Raw genomic sequence first — 22,442 nt, 5'->3', positions numbered from 1 at the left:
TAAATGATTTATATTACTTCCACTCTTATGCTTATTGTTTTGTGAAGCTGTGTGTAATAGCTAAAAGGTCATGTTTTTTTTTCAACAGAAACAAAGATAGCTACCCTCCTGCCTGAGCAACTCTCCAAAAATAAAATAATGGTGGGGAAGACTGACGCTGAGACACACATATCTACCACGCCATCCAAGAAAACTCCATCATTTAAGCTCAAAAAACCAAATCTAGTCCCATCTAACACTATCAATGACAGCACTAAAAGCACACAGAGTGATTCAACCAAGCCCTCGAGTCCTTCGAGCAAGCCTCAAATGGCACGGCAGAAGATACAAGGTCACATTTCCAAGACAAAAAAAGGGGGTTCCTCTACTGATTCTTTGACAGAAAGGACAGAACGTCTATCTCCTACAAAGACGAATCATGAACCGTTCAAGCTCATTGAGGATGTTGTCAGTGAGGTACAAGGCCAGAAGAAGGATGGCACAAATGGTGATGCATTACTACCATCTCAGTCTGATTCAGAGGCAGCCCCTACAGATGATATGTCCACCACTAGCTCTTCCCAGGACACAAAAGAAAAGTCACAACTTATTGCCGGCCTTTCAGCAGTCAGTGAAGCTGAGACCGACAGAATTACAGACAAAGGGGGGGGCGAAGAACATGCATCAGTAGTTAATGTAAGCAACCATACAGAAGAACAATCTACCATCGTTACAACAACACAAAAGGATTATGCTGTTCTCACCACAAGCCCTCAGATACAAGCAACGATATCCCTGGCCCCGGTAACTGAAAAGGTGCCCTGTATTGAAGATGTACATCCAATGAGAGATCAAAAACCAGATGAGCAAGTGGATGACGCCCCTACTTATAGTCAGGAAGAGGATCGTGAAGCAAAGATGTTAACAAAAACTCAACCTAAAAAACGTTCACATATCAAAGAGAGTATACCTAACCAGGTTGAGAAAAGTGTATTACAACCGGAATACCATGAAGCCAAAGGAAATGACAAAGTCACTCCAGAGACAATAATAGAAGCAAAACAGGATGAAAGCCATTCTGGACTTGCTGCTGTGTCAGCTAAGGACAAAATATCTTCCAATAATGGTGCAAATAATATACTTACCAAACCAGAAGTAACCTATATTGACACTAAGACCAATGAGGATAGTGTTGCAGCCAATGATTCGCTCACAACCAAAGGTCAGGCTATGCATAAGCTAGTTTCACAAAGTGAGGCGACAAATAAAAGTAATGGGCCTTCTCAACTATCTTTAGATGATCAACAGGCTGATGGAATAAAATATAATTTAATGTCAACCCAAGAACAACCAACCATCCCATCTATCGGGATTCAAGCAAAAAACGTCACATTTTCTGACATACCAAACACAGACGCGGTGCTTGAAAAGGATAGAATGCCGATGACAACGGTTGATTTGACAGTGGTGAAGGCTATAGACAGAACGTCAATAGCTAGCCAGGCTACAATTGTTCAGAGATCCACTGAATTAACAGACACTCATTTGGATAAAGAGATGCTTTCAGACTCACAGCTTTTGCCTCAGGAGCATGCAACATTACAGAAAGACTCAAAGCAAAATGACAAGATGAATGAGAGCTCAGAGGAAGGGGACCAAAAGACCAGTCGCAGGGAACATGATGCCTTGGCGGTGGAAACTCGAGCAGAGGAAGTGACAACAATATCAAAGAATATCCTTGATGTCATTCCAAAGGCAGCTTCTGAATCAGAGCAGAAACCCCAGACTGTCAGCTCGGTCACTGCAGATCAGAAACATGACGTTGCTGACCATGTTGAAAAATCAAGTTTAATGGCTACAACTGCCATGAGCAGGGAGATTAATTCCACACAAGTCTGCATCAAAGATAATGTGAAGAGTGACGAGACAAACACAGTGCAAGAAGACCAGCAGGTGCCATCATCCACAATACAGATTAGGCAGGAATCAATGCCTGTTTTTAACAATGAAGTCCGGATCCCAGCGACACAGAACTCAGAATGCCCAAAACCAGATTCCATGCCATTTAATGAAGGTAACAGCATGCCCGAAATCAAAGATAGCCAGGTAACACTAGATGCCACTAGAATTAACTCAACAGAAAAGCCAGCTATCAGTACTGATGTTTGCAAGGAGGATTGTCAAAAAGAGCAAAGACAGGAGAAAATAAACACAGAAAACAGGGACAAAAGTAGTTTATCCATTGAAAGTTCGGATTCAAAGACGCAATCAACAAAAACATTGAAAGTGATGACTACTGATACTCAAGAAAAGACCCAAATTGTTCTTAAACAGGAATCTAACAAAGACACTACAGCTAAAAGAGAACACAAAGCTAATGAAGTTTCAACAGAGACACCAGTCTTAATAATGGATTCAGAAACAAGAGCTGTGAACGCCGCAAAAACACAGCTGTCGTCAACAGTCAGTTCAGGGCTTGAGGCCTCATCGAAGGACACAGATTCTAAAGTTAGTCATAAGAAGGACCACATAGTTATTGAACGTCAGGATCTAGAGATTCAAAAAACAGTTTCTAAAGTTAGTCCTAAGCAGGACATCGAGACCATCGTTGTTCAAAGTCGAGATCAGAAGATTCCAAAACAAGAGACTGCCCCAGATTCCCTGCTGAACGCAACCCCAAAAATGACAACTATCGGCACTGATGTTCTAAAGGAAGACTTTGGAAAAATCAATGCAGAACTCCAGGACAAAGGAACTTCATCCTCTGAAAACAAAGAAGTCACATCAAGCACTAAAAAAGAATCGATTGCCCTCAAGAAAGACGTTTTAATTATAACTGAAAAATTTAATGAAAATGAGAGAAAAGGAAATTACAATATATTGTCAAAGGAAAGGTCAGGATCACAGATGGAATCAACGCACACATTGAAAGTGATGCGTGCTGATGCTCAAGAAGAATCCAAGGTCTTTACCAAACAGGAATCAAACCAGTTTGAAGACACTAGCGATAAAAAACAACACAAAGCTAATGTAGTTTTAACAAAGACTCCAGCCTTAGAGATGGACTCATCACAAGAAAGGAAAGCCAGGATCACTGATGCTCAGGAAGCAGCAAAAACACAGAGGCCATCAACAGTCATTTCGGGGCATGAGACCTTGGAAAAGGACACAGACTCTGAAGTTAGTCCAAAGCAGGACCTCAAGGAACACGCTGTTATTGAATGTGAAGATGAGAGCGTTCCAAATCCAGTGAAGACCCCAGATTCCCTGGTTATCTCAACACAAAAAATGACAGATATCAGCAGAGATGTTCCGAAAGAGGATTGCAAGAAAGATTTAGGACAGGAGAAGATGGACACAGAAATCAAGGACAGAATGAGTACATTCTCTGAAACTATTGCCATCGTGTCAAGCACAATCCAGGAGCCGGGGGCCTTTAAGACAGACAAAACAGACGAGACCCAGAACAAAGCTAACAAAGTTTTAATTGAGACACTAAAATCAGTGGTGGACTCATCACAAAAAGCACAAACTGTGGACACTGATGCTCAGAAGGATGTAGTTGCTGAATCAACAGGCATTTTGAGGGTTGAGACCTCAATGAAAGACACAGATTCCAAATTGAGTCCAAAGCAGGAGACCATTATTGTTGAAGGCCAAGATCAGAAGATTCAAAAATCTGAAAATACCCCAGATTCCATTGTGAACACAACACAGAAAATGACCGTTACCAGCACAGATGTTCCAAAGGAGGATTATAAAAAGGATTCAGCACACGAGAAGATAAACATAGAAAGCAAGGTTATATGTAGTATATCCTCAGCAAAGGACACCGATTCTAAAGTTAGTCTAAAGCAGGACTTCAAGGAACTCGCTGTTATTGAATGTGAAGACGAGAGCGTTTCAAAACCAGTGAAGACCCCAGACTCCCTGGATATCTCAACACAAAAAATGACAGATATCAGCAGTGATGTTCCAAAGGAGGATAGTAAGAAAGATTTAGTGGAGGAGAAAGTGGACACAGAAATCAAGGACAGAATGAGTACATTCTCTGAAACTATTGCCATTGTGTCAAGCACAATCCAGGACTCGGGGGCCTTGAAGACAGACACAACAGTTGAAACACAGGACAAAGCTAACAAAGTTTTAACGGAAACACCAATCTCAGTATTGGACTTATCACAAAAAACACAAACTGTGGACACTGATACTCAGAAGGATGTATTTGCTGAATCATCAACAGACATTGTGAGGGTTGAGACCTCAATGAAAGACACAGATTCCAAATTGAGTCCAAAGCAGGAGACCATTATTGTTGAAGGCCAAGATCAGGAGATCCAAAAATCTGAAATCAGCACAGATGTTCCAAAGGAAGAGGATACAAAGGATTCAGCACGCAAGAAGATAAACACAGAAAGCCAGATTAAATGTATATCCTCTGTGGAACCTATGGCCTTCAAGAAAGAGGATTCACTGACAACTGAAAAGCTCTGCAAAAATGAGAGAAAAGGAGATGACATTGTCCTTTCAATGGAGAGCTCACAAAAATCAACAGACTCATTGAAAGTGACGACCAATGAAATCAAGACCTTTACTCAAGAGGAAACCAAGACACCAGTCTTGGAGATGGACTCAACGCAAACAACTAAAGCTGTAAACACTGACTCTCAGAAGGATGCATTTGTAAAAGAAGCAGGGAAAACTCCTGAGTCATCAACAGACATTTTAAGGATGGCGACCTCAGCAAAGGACCCAGATTCCAAAGTAAGGCCTGAGCAGGAAGCCGTGATTATTCAAGAACAGGAAGGCACACAACAGGGAGCAATTAAGAGGCCCGTCCTTGAACAAATTGTCACTGTGGGTGATTCAAAACCTTTTTCAAAGGAAAGCTTAGATTCACAAATGAAGTCACCAAGCGCATCAAAAGTGGGAGTTCCTGGCACTCATGAAGAGCCTCAGACCTTCACTCAACCGGAATCCAAACCAACACCAATACAACATGAAGAGTTGAAAGACACTACAGATAAACCAAGCAGAGCTAAGGAAGTATTAACCAAGACACCAGTATTAGTGATGGAATCGTCACACGAAACAAAAGCCTTGAACACTAACGTCACAGTGAAGGACTCAATATCTAAAGATAGTCCTAAGGAGGACATTGAGACCATCGTTATTCAAAGTCAAGGTCAGAAGATTCCTAAACCAGAGACAGCCCCAGATTCCCTGGCAAATGAAAAACAAGAAAGTAAAGTTATCAACTCTGATGTTCTAAAGGGAGATTGTGAAAAAACTGTAACACAGGAGGAGATAAACACAGAAAACATGGACAAATGTAGTGTATCCACTGACAATATTAAGATTGTGTCAACCTCTAAACAGGAAGTGGATTTCAAGAACGGTGGAAAGCTGAAGGAGTCTTCCATAGACAGTTTGAGGGTTGAGAACACAGCGAAGGACATAGATTCTAAGGTTAGTCCGAAGAAGGAACCCATAATTATTCAAGAACAGGAGGGCACAAACCAGGGAGCAATTAAGAGGCCTGTCCTTGAACAAACTGTCACTGTTGGTGATTCAACCCCTTTTTCAAAGGTAAGCTTAGATTCACAGATGCAGTCCCCACACACATCGAAAGTGACAGCTACTGGCACTCAAGAGGAACCTCAGACCTTTACTAAACCGGAATCCAAACCAGAAGCAATTGAAAATGAACAGTTGAAGGACACTACAGATAAACCATGCACAGCTAAGGACGTTTTAACCGAGACACCAGTATTAGTGATGGAATCGTCACAAGCAACAAAAACCTTGAACACTGAGGCCACAGTCAAGGACTCAATATCTAAAGAAAGTCCTAAGCAGGACATTAAGACCATCATTATTCAAGGTCAAGGTCAGAAGATTCCTGAACCTGAGAGAGCTCCAGATGCACTGGTAAATGCAAAGGAAGAAAGTAGAGCTATCAGCACTGATGTTCCAAAGGGGGATTGTGATAAAAATCGAAGACAGGAGAAAATAAACACAGATTCACAGATGAAGTCACCAATTTTGAGGGCTGAGAACACAGCAAAGGACACAAATTCTAAAGTTAGTCTGAAGGAGGAAGCTCAGTCCTTCACTAAACAGTTTAAAGACACTGATAAAATAAGCAACTCTAAGAAAGTTTTAACCGAGAAACCAGTCTTAGTGATGGAATCTTCACAAGAAACAAAAGCCTTGAACACTGAGGTTGCAGTAAAGGATTCAATTCGATCTAAAGACCGTCCTAAGCAGGAGATTGAGACCATCGTTACTCAAACTCAAGGTCATGAGATTCCTAAACCAGAGGAACCCTCTGCTGAAGCCAATCATCCAAAGTCTGACTCAAGACTGGAAAGAGAAACTGTTTTAGAAAACAGTCTTGTGGAGGAGAGGAAAGGCACAGAAACAGGGGAAAATAAGAAGCCTGTCGGTGAACAAACGGTCACTATAGTTGATTCAAAACCCCAGCTATTTTCAGAGGAATGCTCTGAGTCACAGATGAAGACGACACCCGCATCCAAAGCGACCACTACTGCCATTCAAGAAGAAACGAAGACCCTCACTAAACAGGTATCCAAACCAATTTCCATCAAACAGGAAAAGCTGCCATGCACTACAGATAAAACACCAAATAAAGCTGACAAAGTTTCAGAGAAAACACCAGTCTCTAAAATGGATTCAAAACCCATGAGCACTGAGGCTAAGGAGGATGGATTTGGAAAAGGAGCTAGGAAAACCGATGAGTCATCAAAATACATTATAGGGGTTGAGACCTCAGCAAAGGATAAAGATCATAAAGCTATTCCTAAGCATGACCCCATAATTATTGAACATCAAGATCAGAAGAATATAAAACAAGTGGATCCCTTTGGTCCATCAACAGAATCCAAATGCTCAAATTCAGACTTCAGGCCGGGTCCAGAAACAATAGTAGAAAGCATTCTGGTGGAGGCGAGGAAGGGCAAAGAAAAGGGAGCTAAAAGAAATCCTGTCATTGAAAAAACGGTCACCATAGTTAAATCAAAACCCAAGCTTCTTTCAGAGGAAAGCTCAGAGTCACAGATGAAGTCCCCACACACATCGAAAGTGACCACTACTGACACTAAGACCCTCACTAAACAGGGACCAAAAAGCATTCCATTAAAACATGAAAAGCTGAAAGACACTACAGAGAAAACACCAAACAAAACTGACATATTCTTAACGGAAACCACAGTCTTTGACAAGGTTTCGATACAAAAACCAAAAGCCATGAACACTGATGTTCAAAAGGTTGGATTTGCCATGGGAGAAGTGCAAACTGGTACGTCATCAACAGCCAACATGGGGGTTGATATCTTAGTAAGGGATAAAGATCCTAAAGTTATTCCTAAGCAGGACCCCATAAATACAACAAAACCCCATAATGAACCCCAAGATAAGAAGAATATAAAACCTGTTGAACCCCCTGGTCTATCAATAGACGCCAAACACGCAATGTCGGACTTTAGACTGGTTACAGAACCATTAGTAGAAAACAGGCTTGTGGAGGAGAGGAAAGGCAAAGCACAGGGAGATAATAGGAAACCTGTCCTTGAACAAACGGGGCCTATTGTTGACTTTAAACCACAACCCACATTCACCTCCAACGCAGTTGAACAGAATCAAAAAGACCAAGTTGAAGAGAAAAGAGATCTGTTGAAAAATCCAAATAAGATGAGCGCAGATGCACAAAATCAAAAGACAGTTATTTGTACCAAAGCCACGGGAGTGAAGGACAAAAACATCCAACAAAAACACAGTGCTGCCTCAAAGAACAGCATCATACCACAGACAGAACCTACACATGAATCAAAAGCCCAAAAAGCTCAGAGCGTGGTGAGAAGCGCCACAGATGTAGGGAAAACGAATGAGTCATCAACACAGGCCACCGCCACACTGCCATTCAGCCACACAGACACGCCCTCCAGCTGGTTAGATGTAGAACGAGGACCCAAACTTGACAATAAGGAGGAACACGACAGACGGCCAGACACAGAGCCTTTTGATGACCTCATCAGGAGTATCAAGGAGGGAAGTATTCCTTTCTCGCATCCTCAGAAGAGGAAGCTTAAATATATCAGAGGTTCGACTTCACCGTTTGCTCTACCGGCCATCAAGGAAGACCGTATGGAGACAGTGCTTGACCCGGCCCGGTTCACGTTTGGCCTGAGGAAACAAACACCAGACTACAGGGACCTGTCACCGGCTCAGGTTATAAAGCAGAAATCGGAAGACAGGGATGCGAAGAATCCACCAAAACGTGCAGCAAGAGAAGAGAGCTTTATTTTCAAAGCCATGCAGTGTTCGAGTGCTCGGGACAGCGAGAAAGCGCTGCCTGAGGAGAAGGACAAGGAGGAGAGGAAGAGTCAAGGCACCAAAGATCAGCGAGATGAAAGGAGCAAAGAAGAGCCTGGAAAGGTTAAGTCTAGATTAGAAAGGATATCTATCCTCTCCAGCTTGAGGAGCGCCCCCAAGTCCACCAGAAAAGTCGGGGAGGAAGTCAGCGCCACAAATAGCACAGCTGCATCTGGCCAAGGAGACAGCATTCTTTCCCCGGGAAAACAGGGGATTGTTTCTTTAGCTCAGTCTGGCAAGGAGCCAAGTGGTTCAGGCGCGAAAGGCAAAGACACAGGCTTGCCCGCTGTGGGTGTTTGGAAAGGTGCAGCCAGTGACTCACTCGTCAGCCCCTCCTCTCCTCCCTCCCTTCCGTCCTTCCCTGAGATCAAGCTGCCGGATCATTTGGAGAAAAATCCGAAAACCAACAAAAGGACCTCGGAGGCCCCGCAAGGATCCCCACAGGCTAGTCATCCCACAGGAAAGGCCAAAGCTACAGCTACAGGCACAGTTATGGACGCGGCTCAGAGTGCTAACGTGGACAAGGGACTAAAGGGCACTGCAGGACTAACCCCTAAAAACAAACATTTCCAGAACATCCCTATAAGTAGAGCCGCTGCTGTCAAACCTAAGGTGAGAATCTTAATATTTTGGCAATTCAACTTTTATTTTTGACTTTACTTAGTTTGAGTTTATTCGGTTTTAGATACCGATAATTGTTCACGTGTAGGATGGTAAATGTATGATAACTCTGTGCATAGAGGGAATGGCTTTCCTAGGCGTGCTCATTACCAACAATTTAGTAATTCTTGTAGGTGAATGGGTTTTGACGTGTTAGGGGCTGTAAAGTTGTCCTGACCTGTAGAACATTGGAGATATGAACTTGCCAGTCCCCTAGCAACAGAACTGATTGCTTGTTTTATAGAAGACACTAACATTCCAAGCTTACCTGCGTTACAAACTCTTGCATGTGAAGACAGATGGAAAAAACACGTTGCTAGTCCTAGAAAATAACACATGAAAATAAATGTTGCGGACAATCTTGTCTTTAAATAGAATAAAAACAAATATTAAAACCAAGAACTCCAGCTGAACCTAATTTAAATGTTCCCTGTTTACATTTTAGAAACCTTTTGAAGCACGAGGGTTCCACAAAAGACCCGGAAAGGTAGGAATCCAATGGCCTTTTCATTCACCTATAGTGATACTCAATATATCGTTGGTATATATTGTATCAATATTAATGCTTCTTGTTTCAGATCGTCATCCATGAGCTCGAGGAGTTTGGAGGGCAGGCCTACGAGCTCCTCTGTGACCAGGAGGACGCCACCGCCATGGCCCTGTCGCCCATCATCTCCGTCAAGGTTACACGAGGATGGTAGGAAGTGCCACCATGTTTTCTGTAGTTTCACATTCCTGCTGCCTCGTTTTGAAGTGGAAAGTTACCTGTATGATCTGTAGTCAAACATCCGGATTAGCTCTGTGTACAACCAACATGATGAATGAAATTCAATGCAGGCTTGAGCAGGCCCTTTGGCAAAATGTGCTGTGAAGACAGCGTTACATTTCCTGCCATCTTTGTTTTAAAAAGCTGGATGCTGTATGAAAAGCCTGGGTTTCTGGGCCGCACCATTGCTCTGGAGGAAGGCCCCACAGATCACCTAGTGAATATGTGGGCCGAGGAGGAAACCCCCATGCCGCTCGGCCCCGGGGGCCAACCCATTCCTACTGCTCCCATGGTGATAGGATCTATTCGCCTGGTTGTTAGGGTGAGTGAATGTCCATGCTTATTTTCGTTCACGTAGTTTCTGTCTACTCTCCCCTGGGCCACTTAAGGTTCTGCAATTTTTGTAGACCTTTTTGTGATATATAAATAATAACAATTACATTAAGGGCATTAAGGGACTTATTAAGTGCAATAAGGACATTTGTCAGAAGAAAGAGAAACGATATATCGATGTCGGTACAGTATTGAGGTTCATAGAACCAAGTGCTAAGCACCAACAATTAATGGTTAACCCACTCCCCGTATACAACAAAGAGAGCTAGGATAAGATGCTACACAATGATGATTACTATTTTTTAGTGCAAGGATGTACAACATACAATAAGTGCGTCGACAATTTTTTTTCTTTAAGCGAAGTTATTAAAAGATATTTAAATATGATCATAAAGCATCATTAATGAAGCCATGTTTCAAAAGATATTTCCATCACTATTTGACAGGACTACAGCATACCCCGCATCGACATGTTCGCTGAGGTCAACGGGATGGGCCTGATGACGTCCTTCTGCGACGACACCGTGGAGCTGGGCTCCTTCGGCAGACCGCCCACCACCGGCTCCATCAAGGTCCAGTCCGGGGTGTAAGTTCTGCTGAAACAGCACCACTGATATTGATAGAAGGGACCGGGTAGTGAGCGTCTGGGGGTGAACCCGATGCAGGTTCACCTTCAAACATTGAATACTGTGTTGTAGTCAATAAAGAGAGGTGATCCTAATTACAGGGTGAATGGACAAGCTAAAGTTAAAAGTCACTTAAAAATATATGTATATTTTAATTCTGTTTATTCTGTCTGCAATATTCGAAACAAGTATCGCAAAAGTGTGAAAGCCAGCTAGCAGTATTTTTTCTTACACCGGTGCAACATTCAAAATGCAGGCTTGTGCCAGTGACAGCCACAGAATGTGAACTGCTACTCTGTTTTGCCTCCTTGTTGCTTGGTTTATGGCTTTCTCCTGGTGCGAAGAGCCAGAGTAATTAGCACCTTCCTTCGTTTTCTAGAGGCAGATTTTTTTTTTTACAGCTCTCTGGTAGGGTTTATACATATACACGCACGCACACACACACACACACACACACACACACACACACACACACACACACACACACACACACACACACACACACACACACACACACACACACACACACACACACACACACACACACACACACACATATATTCTAACAGAACAAATATAATAGACCAAGATAATTCATTATGGTCAATAATGTTGCTTAAAACTGGGTGTTTTCCCTTACCCATCCAACAGGTGGTTGGTGTACAGTGACATCGGCTTCGAAGGCATGCTCGCAGTGCTGGAGCCTGGGGAGTTTCCCTGTCCCCAGGCCTGGGGCTTCGACCAGCCCTTCATCGGCTCTATGAGGGCCCTGCGCATGGTAACACAAAGAACACCACTATGTTTGGTTACACCATGTATTACACACACCACACACACCACATACATACAGTACATACACACAGTACATACGTACAGTACATACATACAGACACACAGACACACACACACACACACACACACACACATACATACATACATACATACATACATACATACATACATACATACATACATACATACATACATACATACATACATACATACATACATACATACATACATACATACACCCAATACATAATGTATTAACAAACACATGATAAGCACAGAACCAAATGAAACAACAGAAATAAAACAAATGATTAAATTAAGAATTGAACGTTTTTCTTTTGCAATTTTTGAGGCCGTAATGTGACTGTACTACATGTCAATGTTTTATTATTATTGTTGACTCACAAATCATGTTATTGTTTCTCACAGGGCCCAATAAAGGTGGAACACCCCAAGGAAGTCAAGGTCAGTTTGAAAAAAATACAAATGTGAAGTAGTGATGTAGATACTTATACCAATGAAGATACTAATATCTAATGAGGTCTCAACAATTCAAATGAATCCAAATTTGCAACCCACAGTAAAGGGTCCAGTAGTAGCCCAAGGGAAAGTAGTCCTTGTATCTAAAAACATTTGAAAATATAAACAAAATTGACAATGAGTTGTTTTGCAACATAAAGAGCTTGTGATTTCATGACCATTGCTCATCTATTGCGACACACTGAACCCAGTGATGAGTGTCAACTGCTGCGGGATCTAGTTGTGCCTTCTGGCTGAACGGTTACGTGGGTACATGACGCACTGTCAAGATTAGTTTTTCCAGAGGCTTTGGTTACATTTGGGCATTTGTTACGAATTATAAGAAATAGCGATATCAAGAAATAGATAGTAATAATCGTAGTTAAGTCACTTTTAATGACAGATACTGAAAGAAAGAGAAGCTGTCATTATACTCTTAACTGTGATCTCATCCATCTAACCAACTAGTTAATATTGCTTGTATAAATAATTTGAATGTAGCTTGTTCAATGGCATTTTCTTAAGTACATGCAGGCATTGCCTGCTGAGACGGACTGCTCTTTGAAATCTATTTGGAGTTTGGGGACTATCTCATGTACTACATTGAACTGACAGAAAGGTGGGAAATACTTCCATTAAGGTTGTGCCCTGTAACTGGCACTTAAAAAGCCATTAAGAATGGCTGGCGTTCTACCCAAGGTCAACCCCATAGGCAAACACACTTCTCTCTCTCTCCCTCTCTCACACACTCATACACAAAAACGCATATCTGTGTGCACGCAAGCACTTACACACAAACAGGCAAACACACCCACACTGTCTCAGGTAATGTAACATACTTTTAGGGCCCCGTTGTTAACACGCTCTGGTCCCTGTTCAGGCCCTGGTTTTTGAGAAGCCTGGATTTGAGGGGGGGTGCCTGGAGCTGGACAGAGAGGCGTACGACCTGCTAGCAGGAGACGCAGAGCCGGAGGTGCAAAGGCCAGAGGAGGGAGGACCGAAGGAGGGAGACGGAGACGGGGGAGCGAGGAGGGCCCTGTCTTCGGTGGGCTCCCTCAAGATCCTGGCTGGACTGTGAGTGCTTTTGTATTGGTAAAGTCAATGCACTACAAGTATTTGCTTATTGCTGAATTCCTATGTGAGGATGTCATGACCATAAAGGATATGGGTGGAATGTAAGAAAAAAGAACAAATAAACAAATCTAATCTTAATTCATTCTTTCATACATTCATCAATACAATTTTTTTTTTACTCTGTGTTTGGTTATTTTTTTATTTGTTTGTGTTGATATGGATCCTCCTGGGTCTGAAATAAAGAATTATATTACCCTCCTATTTTCAAAACACATTACCTTCTGTCCCAAATTAAAAATACAATTATTTCACTGTATAAATAGTGTAAATATTGTCCTAACATGACTCTCCTTGGCATCACAATGGCGGTTTCAAACTCTCCATACTAATACTGGTAGAGGTGTGTATTTAGTGTTCTGCCCTAAACCTAAAGCTCCTCCGGTGGTTTCCTTCCTCCCAGGTGGGTGGGCTATGACGAGGCAGACCTGGAGGGCCGCCAGTACATCCTGGAGGAGGGCGAGTACCCCCATGTCAGCGACTGGGGCGGGTCGGAGGACGGCCTTCTCTCCCTGAGGCCCATCGTCACTGTAAGACAACGTCCCGGGGGATGAACGTCACAGAGTATTTATCAAGAGTTTGGTCAATCCAATACTCTGTCAGACGCAGAGTAGCTCTGGGCAATAAAAGTTGAAAGAGGAGACAGGCTTATCTACGTAGGAGGAAGAGTTATACAATAAAAGAGTTATGCTACTAGTGTAAATAGTAGTAAAGTAATTAAGTTCATATGGTTGAGTTTATCAGCCTTTCTTTGCTTAGCAGTTGATAAATCACAGGATATTTTGAGCGATTTGGATTTGCTTTTTTCTGAAGGATAGAAAAGAGCACAAGTTGGTTTGCAGATACCTTGACAGGCCTCATTTTTCGACTCTTTCCATTTCTTCAGGACTTCCTGTCACCGCACATCAAACTATGCAGTGAAATGAACTTCGGGGAACGTGGGGTCAAAGTTGACCTGCTGGACCCCGTCATCGCCATGGAGAGCACAAACTTTGGTACCAAGACCCAGTCCATCAACGTGCTGGGAGGAGTGTAAGTTATGATCCGTCTGAAAACCAAAGAAAAGTTTTAGGATCTGTATCACAAATGCAGTCCCAAAGGGTGGTTAACAACCAGTGATGTGGTCGCAGGCGAGCAACACGGAGATATCATGTTTTACCTGTGATCATAAGGGCAAAGTTCTCATGCCAACGTCTACCTTATGCGTAGGTTTATAGACATGCCTTTGTCTTTGATTTTGGCCGTGTGTGTGTCCAAGTTCCGTCTTTACAGCCAGCCCATAAACGCAAATATGCAGAGTGCCACACCCTGTCTTCAGGTACACGTGAACAAACGGTGCGGCAAAAGTCTTGTAATCTACACAAAGTGGTTTCAACAAATTATTTCTTGGGGCAAGGATTTCTTTGATGTAAAAGGCATCAAAAGTCACCCGGCCCCAGTTGGTTTCACTGGCTTACACCGCTAGACCTCCGGGCAAAGAATGGTGCAGACTTACTAATACAGTCGGGCTGGTTCCACTGTAAGGGCTGGAACCAGTTTTAACATTAATTTGCAAATGATCTTTCTAGGATTGTGGGCATTTTAGACAGGCCAGACAGTCAGCTTTGAAAACTGTAACCGATTAGGTAAAAAACGTATTTCACCATTTTAGTTTTAGACCGTCGTTCAACCTTCCTCGAATCACTGCTGTGTACACAAAAAAATCCAACCTTTAAACAAGATGCAATCTCTCTGAGTTCTGTTTAACATTTAAATCAAGTAAGTTTACACACAAGTTGGTAATTATATCACACTTTTGGCAAAAAGGATGATTCTTCTTCACCTCCTTGATTGTGTGTCCTTGTGTGTGTGTGTGTCTGTGTGTGTGGGTGTGTGTGTGTGTGTGTGTGTGTGTGTGTGTGTGTGTGTGTGTGTGTGTGTGTGTGTGTGTGTGTGTGTGTGCGTGCATGTGTGCGTGTCTTTATGTGTTTGTGTGTGTGTGTGTGTGTGTGTGTGTGTGTGTGTGCGTGTGTGTGTGTCTGTGTGTCCCGGCAGGTGGGTGGCCTTTGAGAAGGCAGCCTTCAGCGGGGAGGTGTATGTGCTGGAGAAAGGCCTGTATGGAAGCCACGAGGACTGGGGAGCACAGGCCTTCAGGATCGGGTCCATACAGCCCGCTTTCCAGGTAGGAAGACTCTGGGAATGATGTAGAGGCTGTTAACAGTTCAGTGTCTCAGGGGTACGTCCCTCCTATCTCATGGGGTCCTGGGTTCAATCCCCGCATTAGACTGAAACGTAAGCTATTCTGTTTGGTGACGTGTGTGATGTTGTAATCATTAGACTCGACTCATTAGTGCTGTATTAATAAGTAAAGTGTCGTTAATTCATTACATATTAAATTGATTGATCATTCATATCATTCAATATTTTTAATGGTTTGCATCTCGCTATTTCAGAATGACTTTTCAGTAGCGAGCAAGTTCAAGGTGAGTTTTGCTTAACCAATTGGGTGATTGATTCCTAGAAATTGTAAACATCTTTCATTTCATATGGATGCCAAGTTTTCCTGATCCATCTCAACATTGTTTGTACATCTGTGCTTTTGTGTGTGTGTGTGTGTGTGTGTGTGTGTGTGTGTGTGTGTGTGTGTGTGTGTGTGTGTGTGTGTGTGTGTGTGTGTGTGTGTGTGTGTGTGTGTGTGTGTGGGTGTGTGTGTGTTACAGGTGCATCTCTATTCAGAGGAGGACTTTAAGGGAAGGGAAGTGGTTTTAGAAGACAGTGTGGGGGCCTTGGACGAAGACTTCATACCAAAATCCTGTAGGGTGAAGGCTGGCAGGTAAAATAAACTGCTTGCTTTGCTTCAAACACTCAATTGAGGACTTATTTTAAATTCATTATGAAAGAAATACATCATTACTATTATAAAGTACTATCAATTTGAGTTTTGTCTCCTTTTGATTGCATTTACATTGACGCTTTTATCCAAAGCGACTTACAATAAGCATATCGGTTAGAATAAAGAGATACAACCCTCTATCGCTGTCGCTACAGCAATGATGTTCATAGAAACCAGTGCAGAGCACTAACAATTGCTAGGTTAACTCATTCCCTGTTTTGATTGTCTCTGTTTGTGTGTGTGTGTGTGTGTGTGTTTGTGTGTGTGTGTGTGTGTGTGTGTGTGTGTGTGTGTGTGTGTGTGTGTGTGTGTGTGTGTGTGTGTGTGTGTGTGTGTGTGTGTGTGTGTGTGTGTGTGTGTGTGTGTGTGTGCACTGTTTGCGTTTGTGTGTGTGTGTGTGTGTGTGTGTGTGTGTGTGTGTGTGTGTGTGTGTGTGTGTGTGTGTGTGTGTGTGTGTGTGTGTGTGTGTGTGTGTGTGTGTGTGTGTGTCTTCATCAGTTGGGTAGCCTACGAGGGTGCCGAGTTCTCCGAGGACATGTATGTTCTGGAGGAGGGGGACTACCCCAGCCCCGAGGCCATGGGATACCTGGCCCGGGACACCGCCATCCGCTCCATGCAGACCACGGGACATGTGGGTGCTTCTCTGTCTTCTGTGTGTGGGTTTGTGTGTGTGTGTGTGTGTGTGTGTGTGTGTGTGTGTGTGTGTGTGTGTGTGTGTGTGTGTGTGTGTGTGTGTGTGTGTGTGTGTGTGTGTGTGTGTGTGTGTATGTGTGTGGGGGGGGCTTAAAGGTTAAGTGAAAAAAGTCGATTACACATCGATTTGAAAACATTGAAATCTGACAATAGAATCCCATGGGGGTGAGAGCAAGGAGAAGGGACATGTCATCCCCATGGTTACATACTAGAACAACTTTGTTGTGTGTGTGTGATAGCTTTTAAAGTGTAAGTTAACCCCCCTGTTTCCGCTCAAATTCGAACACTATGAAGTTTAAAAAATTTGTTTTGTCCTGAGGGTTCTATAAAGGAAAAATAAATACATTGAATTTGTATCACGTTGGTTCGATATTGCTATGAGATGCATTTTCTGTTGTACAAATGCTTAAAAGACTGCAAGTGCCAGGACGCCTTGCGGTTGCAATGGAAAGAAGCCATAAATAGGAGGAGTGAACGTGAAGGAATGACGGTGATTAGCGCTGGTTTCATTGAGTGAAACGTCACACGTATGGAACGTCCGATCACCCTTTGGTCGTCCCGTTCCTCATCGTGCTCCTCTTCGTCCACCTCCCTGTCCGTCTGTCCAGGAGTTATCCCTGCCCTCGGTCACTCTGTTCAGCAAGCTGGGCTGCAGGGGTCGCCGGGTCTCCCTGACCAGCGGCGTGGTCAACCTGCGGCAGATGGGCCTGGACTCACTCATGCGCTCCGTAGCGGTGGGCGGAGGAATGTACGTAACGGCTAAATTAAATGTTTTAATATATATTCTTATTGAAATGTTTAGATTTTTTTAAACTCTAGTATTCAATGTTGTAATGGGTCTTTTAGTATTAAGAAACGTGGTACATTAATACATTATTATTATTATATTATTATTATTGACTTTACAATGACTCTACATATTTTGATGGTTGACCTTCAGGATTTAAAATGCCACTCGGATTCATTCAGCATTTGCTCTGCTTTCAATATAACCGCTATAAACATGCGTCATACATACACAAATATGTACATGTTTGAATGTGAGTGGAATCCAAACGTGGAGGAGCGTGATGGTCATGGTGCTCTCCACAGGTGGGTGCTGTACGAGGGGGGCAACTACCGCGGCCGGCAGATCCTGGTGCTGCCCAATGAGATCGGGGACTGGCACGGCTACAGCGGCTGGAAGCAAGTGGGGTCTCTGAGGCCGTTACTTCAGGTAACTATCAAACCTGGGCTCCTGTTTGGTTTTTGAACCCGGCATTAACCACTGGGTATGGAATAGACCAGCCTGTTAGTAGCAACGTCGTTTATATTTGGTTGACTTCAGATGTTACATTTTTGTTTATTTATGTAAACAAGAGGTCAGTTTAATTGTCTGTCCATTTTTCTGAATATGTCATGCTTTATAAATGACATGAACAACATTGAAAAAAAATTGCATCACTGCCCAGTGTCGTCTGTTGAGAGACAGGAATAATAGCATGTACCATAAAAAGGATATTGCTTCGTCCCTCAAATGACGACTGAAGTATACGTGTTGCATATACAGAACCTTTGCAGTACGGGCTTCCGTACAGAATGCCATCCACTCCATGGGTTCATGTACCCTCCCAGTCCCGAGGCTATTCGAACAAGCCTCAGCCGGCTGTGTGTGGGTCGAGCCAGTGCTATCGCTAGCCCATGGTGACTCCCTCTGATGATGTGCTGCTGTCTGTCTGCGTGGTCCCGCCCACCAGAGGCAGCTCTACTTCCGCCTGCGGAGCCGGGAGTCGGGCTGCGTGGTGACGCTGACGGGCAGCCTGGACGACATCAAGCTGATGAGGCTGCAGGCGCTGGAGGAGGGCGGTGGCGGCGCCGAGCAGCTCTGGCTCTACCAGCACGGCCAGCTCACCTGCAAGGTCACTCACCTGCACACGCACCTGCACACGCACCTTCACGCTCACCTTCACACGCACCTGCACACGCACCTTCACGCTCACCTTCACACTCACCTGCAAGGTCACTCACCTTCACACTCACCTTCACACGCACCTTCACACGCACCTGCACACGCACCTTCACACGCACCTTCACACGCACCTGCACACTCACCTTCACGCTCACCTTCACATTCACCTTCACACGCCTCGGTGGAGCCTCGCCGGAGGGGACGCCGTTTCTGTTGTACGATCTCTCAGCTCTGCGAGATGATCGACATTTGAAAATTGATAGAAGTAAACAAAAATGTAAAATATAACAATGATATTGAAAGATATAACATGTCATTTTTGGACACCGGATGGCTCCTCATCCGCTAGATGACTCTTCATCTCTTTATTATAAAAATAAATGTACGGTATACAGACATTTGTTCTACAACCTACGAAAAATGTAATTAACAATTTATTCAACATTTAATCAACACTGAACTGAATTAGTCGAGTGCTAATCCAAATCGACCCATCGCTAAAAGAATGATTTCCATAGCTTAACTTGCTTTCGAAATTTGCGTCACCAATCTAGTCAAAAATACGAACCGAAACCACTGACTGGAATTTGATGGAGAAACAGCAGGTGCAAGGCTATTGTTATGTACCTATTCATGTAAATCAAGGGGTTTAGATGTGGCTTGATTCTAGCTACCACTGTGTGTGTGTGTGTGTGTGTGTGTGTGTGTGTGTGTGTGTGTGTGTGTGTGTGTGTGTGTGTGTGTGTGTGTGTGTGTGTGTGTGTGTGTGTGTGTGTGCGTGCGTGCGTGCGCGTGCTAACCCTAGCTGGCAGGAGGAAGTTGTAGACAAAAAACAGGCAGTGTTGATGGTTCGTTTATGACTGTGGAGGGGTTATTGACGCCATGACTTTTATTTATTTGACTAGCATTAAAGCAATAAGGAATAACGTGCAATGTGAAAGGGCACTAACATAAAATATATGACCATGGAAGGAATCGTGTCAGTTGACACTTTGCTACTAAATGCTGTCATTGACGAAAAAACCTACTGGTAACTTACACAAAATAGGCCTGTGCAGGCCACCATAGTTGTTGGGAGGGGGAGTTCAGCTGGTTGCAATTTGCCGTTAGATGCTACTACATTCTACACACTTCAATATTACTAAAATATTGTCTCCCGTGCAGCTGGTAGTTCTAATATATAACTACAGCAGATTCTACAGTAAATAGTAAATTACTATTTACTATAGAACTACAGCAGGTTCTTTAGTAAATAGTAAACTTCTATTTACTATAGAACTACAGCAGGTTTTATGGTAAATAGTAAATTACAATGTACTATAGAGCTACCAGCTGCACAGGAGAGCCCATACATTACTAATGGTAATCATGTATGGTCTCTCCTGTGCAGCTGGTAGCTCTATAGTAAAGGGTAATGTTAGTACTGTGTGGGCTCTCCTGTGCAGCTGCTGGCTCTATAGTAAAGGGTAATGTTAGTACTGTGTGGGCTCTCCTGTGCAGCTGGTAGCTATATAGTAAAGGGTAATGTTAGTACTGTGTGGGCTCTCCTGTGCAGCTGGTGGCTCTATAGTAAAGGGTAATGCTAGTACTGTGTGGGCTCTCCTGTGCAGCTGGTAGCTCTATAGTAAAGGGTAATGTTAGTACTGTGTGGGCTCTCCTGTGCAGCTGGTGGCTCTATAGTAAAGGGTAATGCTAGTACTGTGTGGGCTCTCCTGTGCAGCTGGTAGCTCTATAGTAAAGGGTAATGCTAGTACTGTGTGGGCTCTCCTGTGCAGCTGGTGGCTCTATAGTAAAGGGTAATGTTAGTACTGTGTGGGCTCTCCTGTGCAGCTGGTGGCTCTATAGTAAAGGGTAATGTTAGTACTGTGTGGGCTCTCCTGTGCAGCTGGTGTCTCTATAATAAAGGGTAATGCTAGTACTGTGTGGGCTCTCCTGTGCAGCTGGTAGCTCTATAGTAAAGGGTAATGTTAGCACTGTGTGGGCTCCCCTGTGCAGCTGGTGGCTCTATAGTAAAGGGTAATGCTAGTACTGTGTGGGCTCTCCTGTGCAGCTGCTGGAGGACTGCTGTCTGGAGACCACCGGCAGCATGCTGATGGCAGGCAGCCGTCTGTCTGTGTCGGCCGAGCGCGGCAAGGACAACCAGCTGTGGGACCTCACCCACGACGGCCTGGTGCGGTGCCACCTGAAGCCAGAGCTGGTCATGGAGGTCAAAGGTCAGCATCTATTGGCTGTTCAATCAAATTGGCTTTGGTTTCCTTTTTTCTTTGTTATACAGACAGCATTCTGTGATTCTTAGTGGGATATATTACATATATTATATTATATACATTTCAGTCAGAGACAAAAATGTGTTGTCGTAAGTGATTTATCCGGAATAACAAGACGATTGTTTGATTTGTAAAGAACACAACTTTATCTGATAATGCTGACTAAATGACAAATGATGTCTTCAGCTCATTGGTTCTGTGGCCTGTAGCTTATGTGAACTGTATTGCAGTAGCTCCCCCAACTGGCTAATAAATGTATCACTGGAAACTAAAAAACAAGAACATGACAAATATGTTTAACAGTACAGACATAAATATTTTACTTCTTTCCATTTATCTTTCAGGTGGCCAACAATATGACAAGAACCATGTGATCCTCAACACATTCAATGAGAGGAAATTGAGCCAAAGATGGTCAGTGGAAATTCTATAACTCCAATGCACACCTTAAGAACGACAACGCCCAGGGAACCACAGAAACAAGCTTTCTCAGAGACTTCAGCACTGGCCACTGTAGCTCCGCCAGGGGGACTACGCTCTAGGATGCTGCTCCACCAGGGGGACTGTGCTCTGTGATGCAGCTCCGCCAGGGGGACTGGGTTTCAACTCTGAGTGAACCAGAAATATGAATTTTAAGTTCATGGTTTTCGCTACTAAATCTCTCTCTCTGCAATATCTTGGTACTTTTAACATTCTTTCAGCTTTACTTTAAACATTTTTTTTTATGAACAATAAAATGCAAAGAGATAGGTCTATGATAAAAGTCAAAGTAATTGCACATTTTTATTGACCAGATCCTCTCCAATTCAGACCTGTGTTGATGCTGTACCTATCCTCTCTGCCAGAAATTGTATTTGATTCCAAATTGTGTGTTTGAGACATTAGTGTGAAAGTTCTATGTATGACCCCCAAATAATGTTTTCTTTCCTATTTTTCAATGGCTGCAGATCAAACTTGATTGATTGTACAGTTTGAACATGTTTCAATGTGGCAGGTTTAGATCATATATTGAGTGGTACTGCGTTAATCATGTGTATAGATTATATCAATGCAGTACCGCTGCACTGATGCCTACTACTGAATGTAAATATGTGAATGCCTGTTACGTAGGAATAAAGATTTGGTCTTCCTTACATTTCCGAAGTCTATGTTTTGAAGGTTTTCAAATTAAAAAGGAATGCTATGGCCTAATATTTTTCCAATCTCTCATAGTTTCCTGGATAATCTTCAGTTTTCAGGTCTCCAGAAAGTGTCAGAGTGCAACCAATAAGGGGAAGTCTGTCTGGATGACCCCTTTTACATTTTGGTTAAGATGTCAAGCCAGAAATTTGTTCTCATTCAACAACCAAGGTTCATATATGAAGGTTACTTGGCCAAATCAAGTCTTATTGCTGACAATAAGGGACACACACACACACACACACACACACACACACACACACACACACACACACACACACAC

General features: G+C 43.2%; 1 protein-coding gene across 3 annotated transcripts in view; it reads left to right on the top strand.

Moving 5' to 3' along the window:
• crybg1a (crystallin beta-gamma domain containing 1a) overlaps positions 1-22,187 on the top strand; it is a 43,122-nt gene extending 20,935 nt beyond the window's left edge. For all 3 annotated transcript variants that reach the window (XM_056591298.1, XM_056591300.1, XM_056591299.1), the window contains 19 exons: positions 89-8,985; positions 9,479-9,520; positions 9,612-9,730; positions 9,944-10,121; positions 10,579-10,718; positions 11,410-11,536; positions 11,980-12,015; positions 12,950-13,143; positions 13,604-13,730; positions 14,087-14,232; positions 15,235-15,361; positions 15,633-15,662; positions 15,900-16,012; positions 16,571-16,703; positions 17,374-17,513; positions 17,858-17,981; positions 18,502-18,663; positions 20,764-20,926; positions 21,325-22,187. In XM_056591298.1, the coding sequence (XP_056447273.1) occupies positions 89-8,985; positions 9,479-9,520; positions 9,612-9,730; positions 9,944-10,121; positions 10,579-10,718; positions 11,410-11,536; positions 11,980-12,015; positions 12,950-13,143; positions 13,604-13,730; positions 14,087-14,232; positions 15,235-15,361; positions 15,633-15,662; positions 15,900-16,012; positions 16,571-16,703; positions 17,374-17,513; positions 17,858-17,981; positions 18,502-18,663; positions 20,764-20,926; positions 21,325-21,413 (11,087 nt within the window). In that variant the 3' untranslated portion in view covers positions 21,414-22,187. The remainder of the gene's footprint in view (positions 1-88; positions 8,986-9,478; positions 9,521-9,611; positions 9,731-9,943; positions 10,122-10,578; positions 10,719-11,409; positions 11,537-11,979; positions 12,016-12,949; positions 13,144-13,603; positions 13,731-14,086; positions 14,233-15,234; positions 15,362-15,632; positions 15,663-15,899; positions 16,013-16,570; positions 16,704-17,373; positions 17,514-17,857; positions 17,982-18,501; positions 18,664-20,763; positions 20,927-21,324) is intronic.
• The last annotated feature ends 255 nt before the right edge of the window (positions 22,188-22,442 follow it).

This window comes from Gadus chalcogrammus, chromosome 5 (genome assembly GCF_026213295.1).
Source record: "Gadus chalcogrammus isolate NIFS_2021 chromosome 5, NIFS_Gcha_1.0, whole genome shotgun sequence".
NCBI lineage: Eukaryota > Metazoa > Chordata > Actinopteri > Gadiformes > Gadidae > Gadus > Gadus chalcogrammus.
This window is presented reverse-complemented; position numbering and strand designations above follow the sequence as displayed.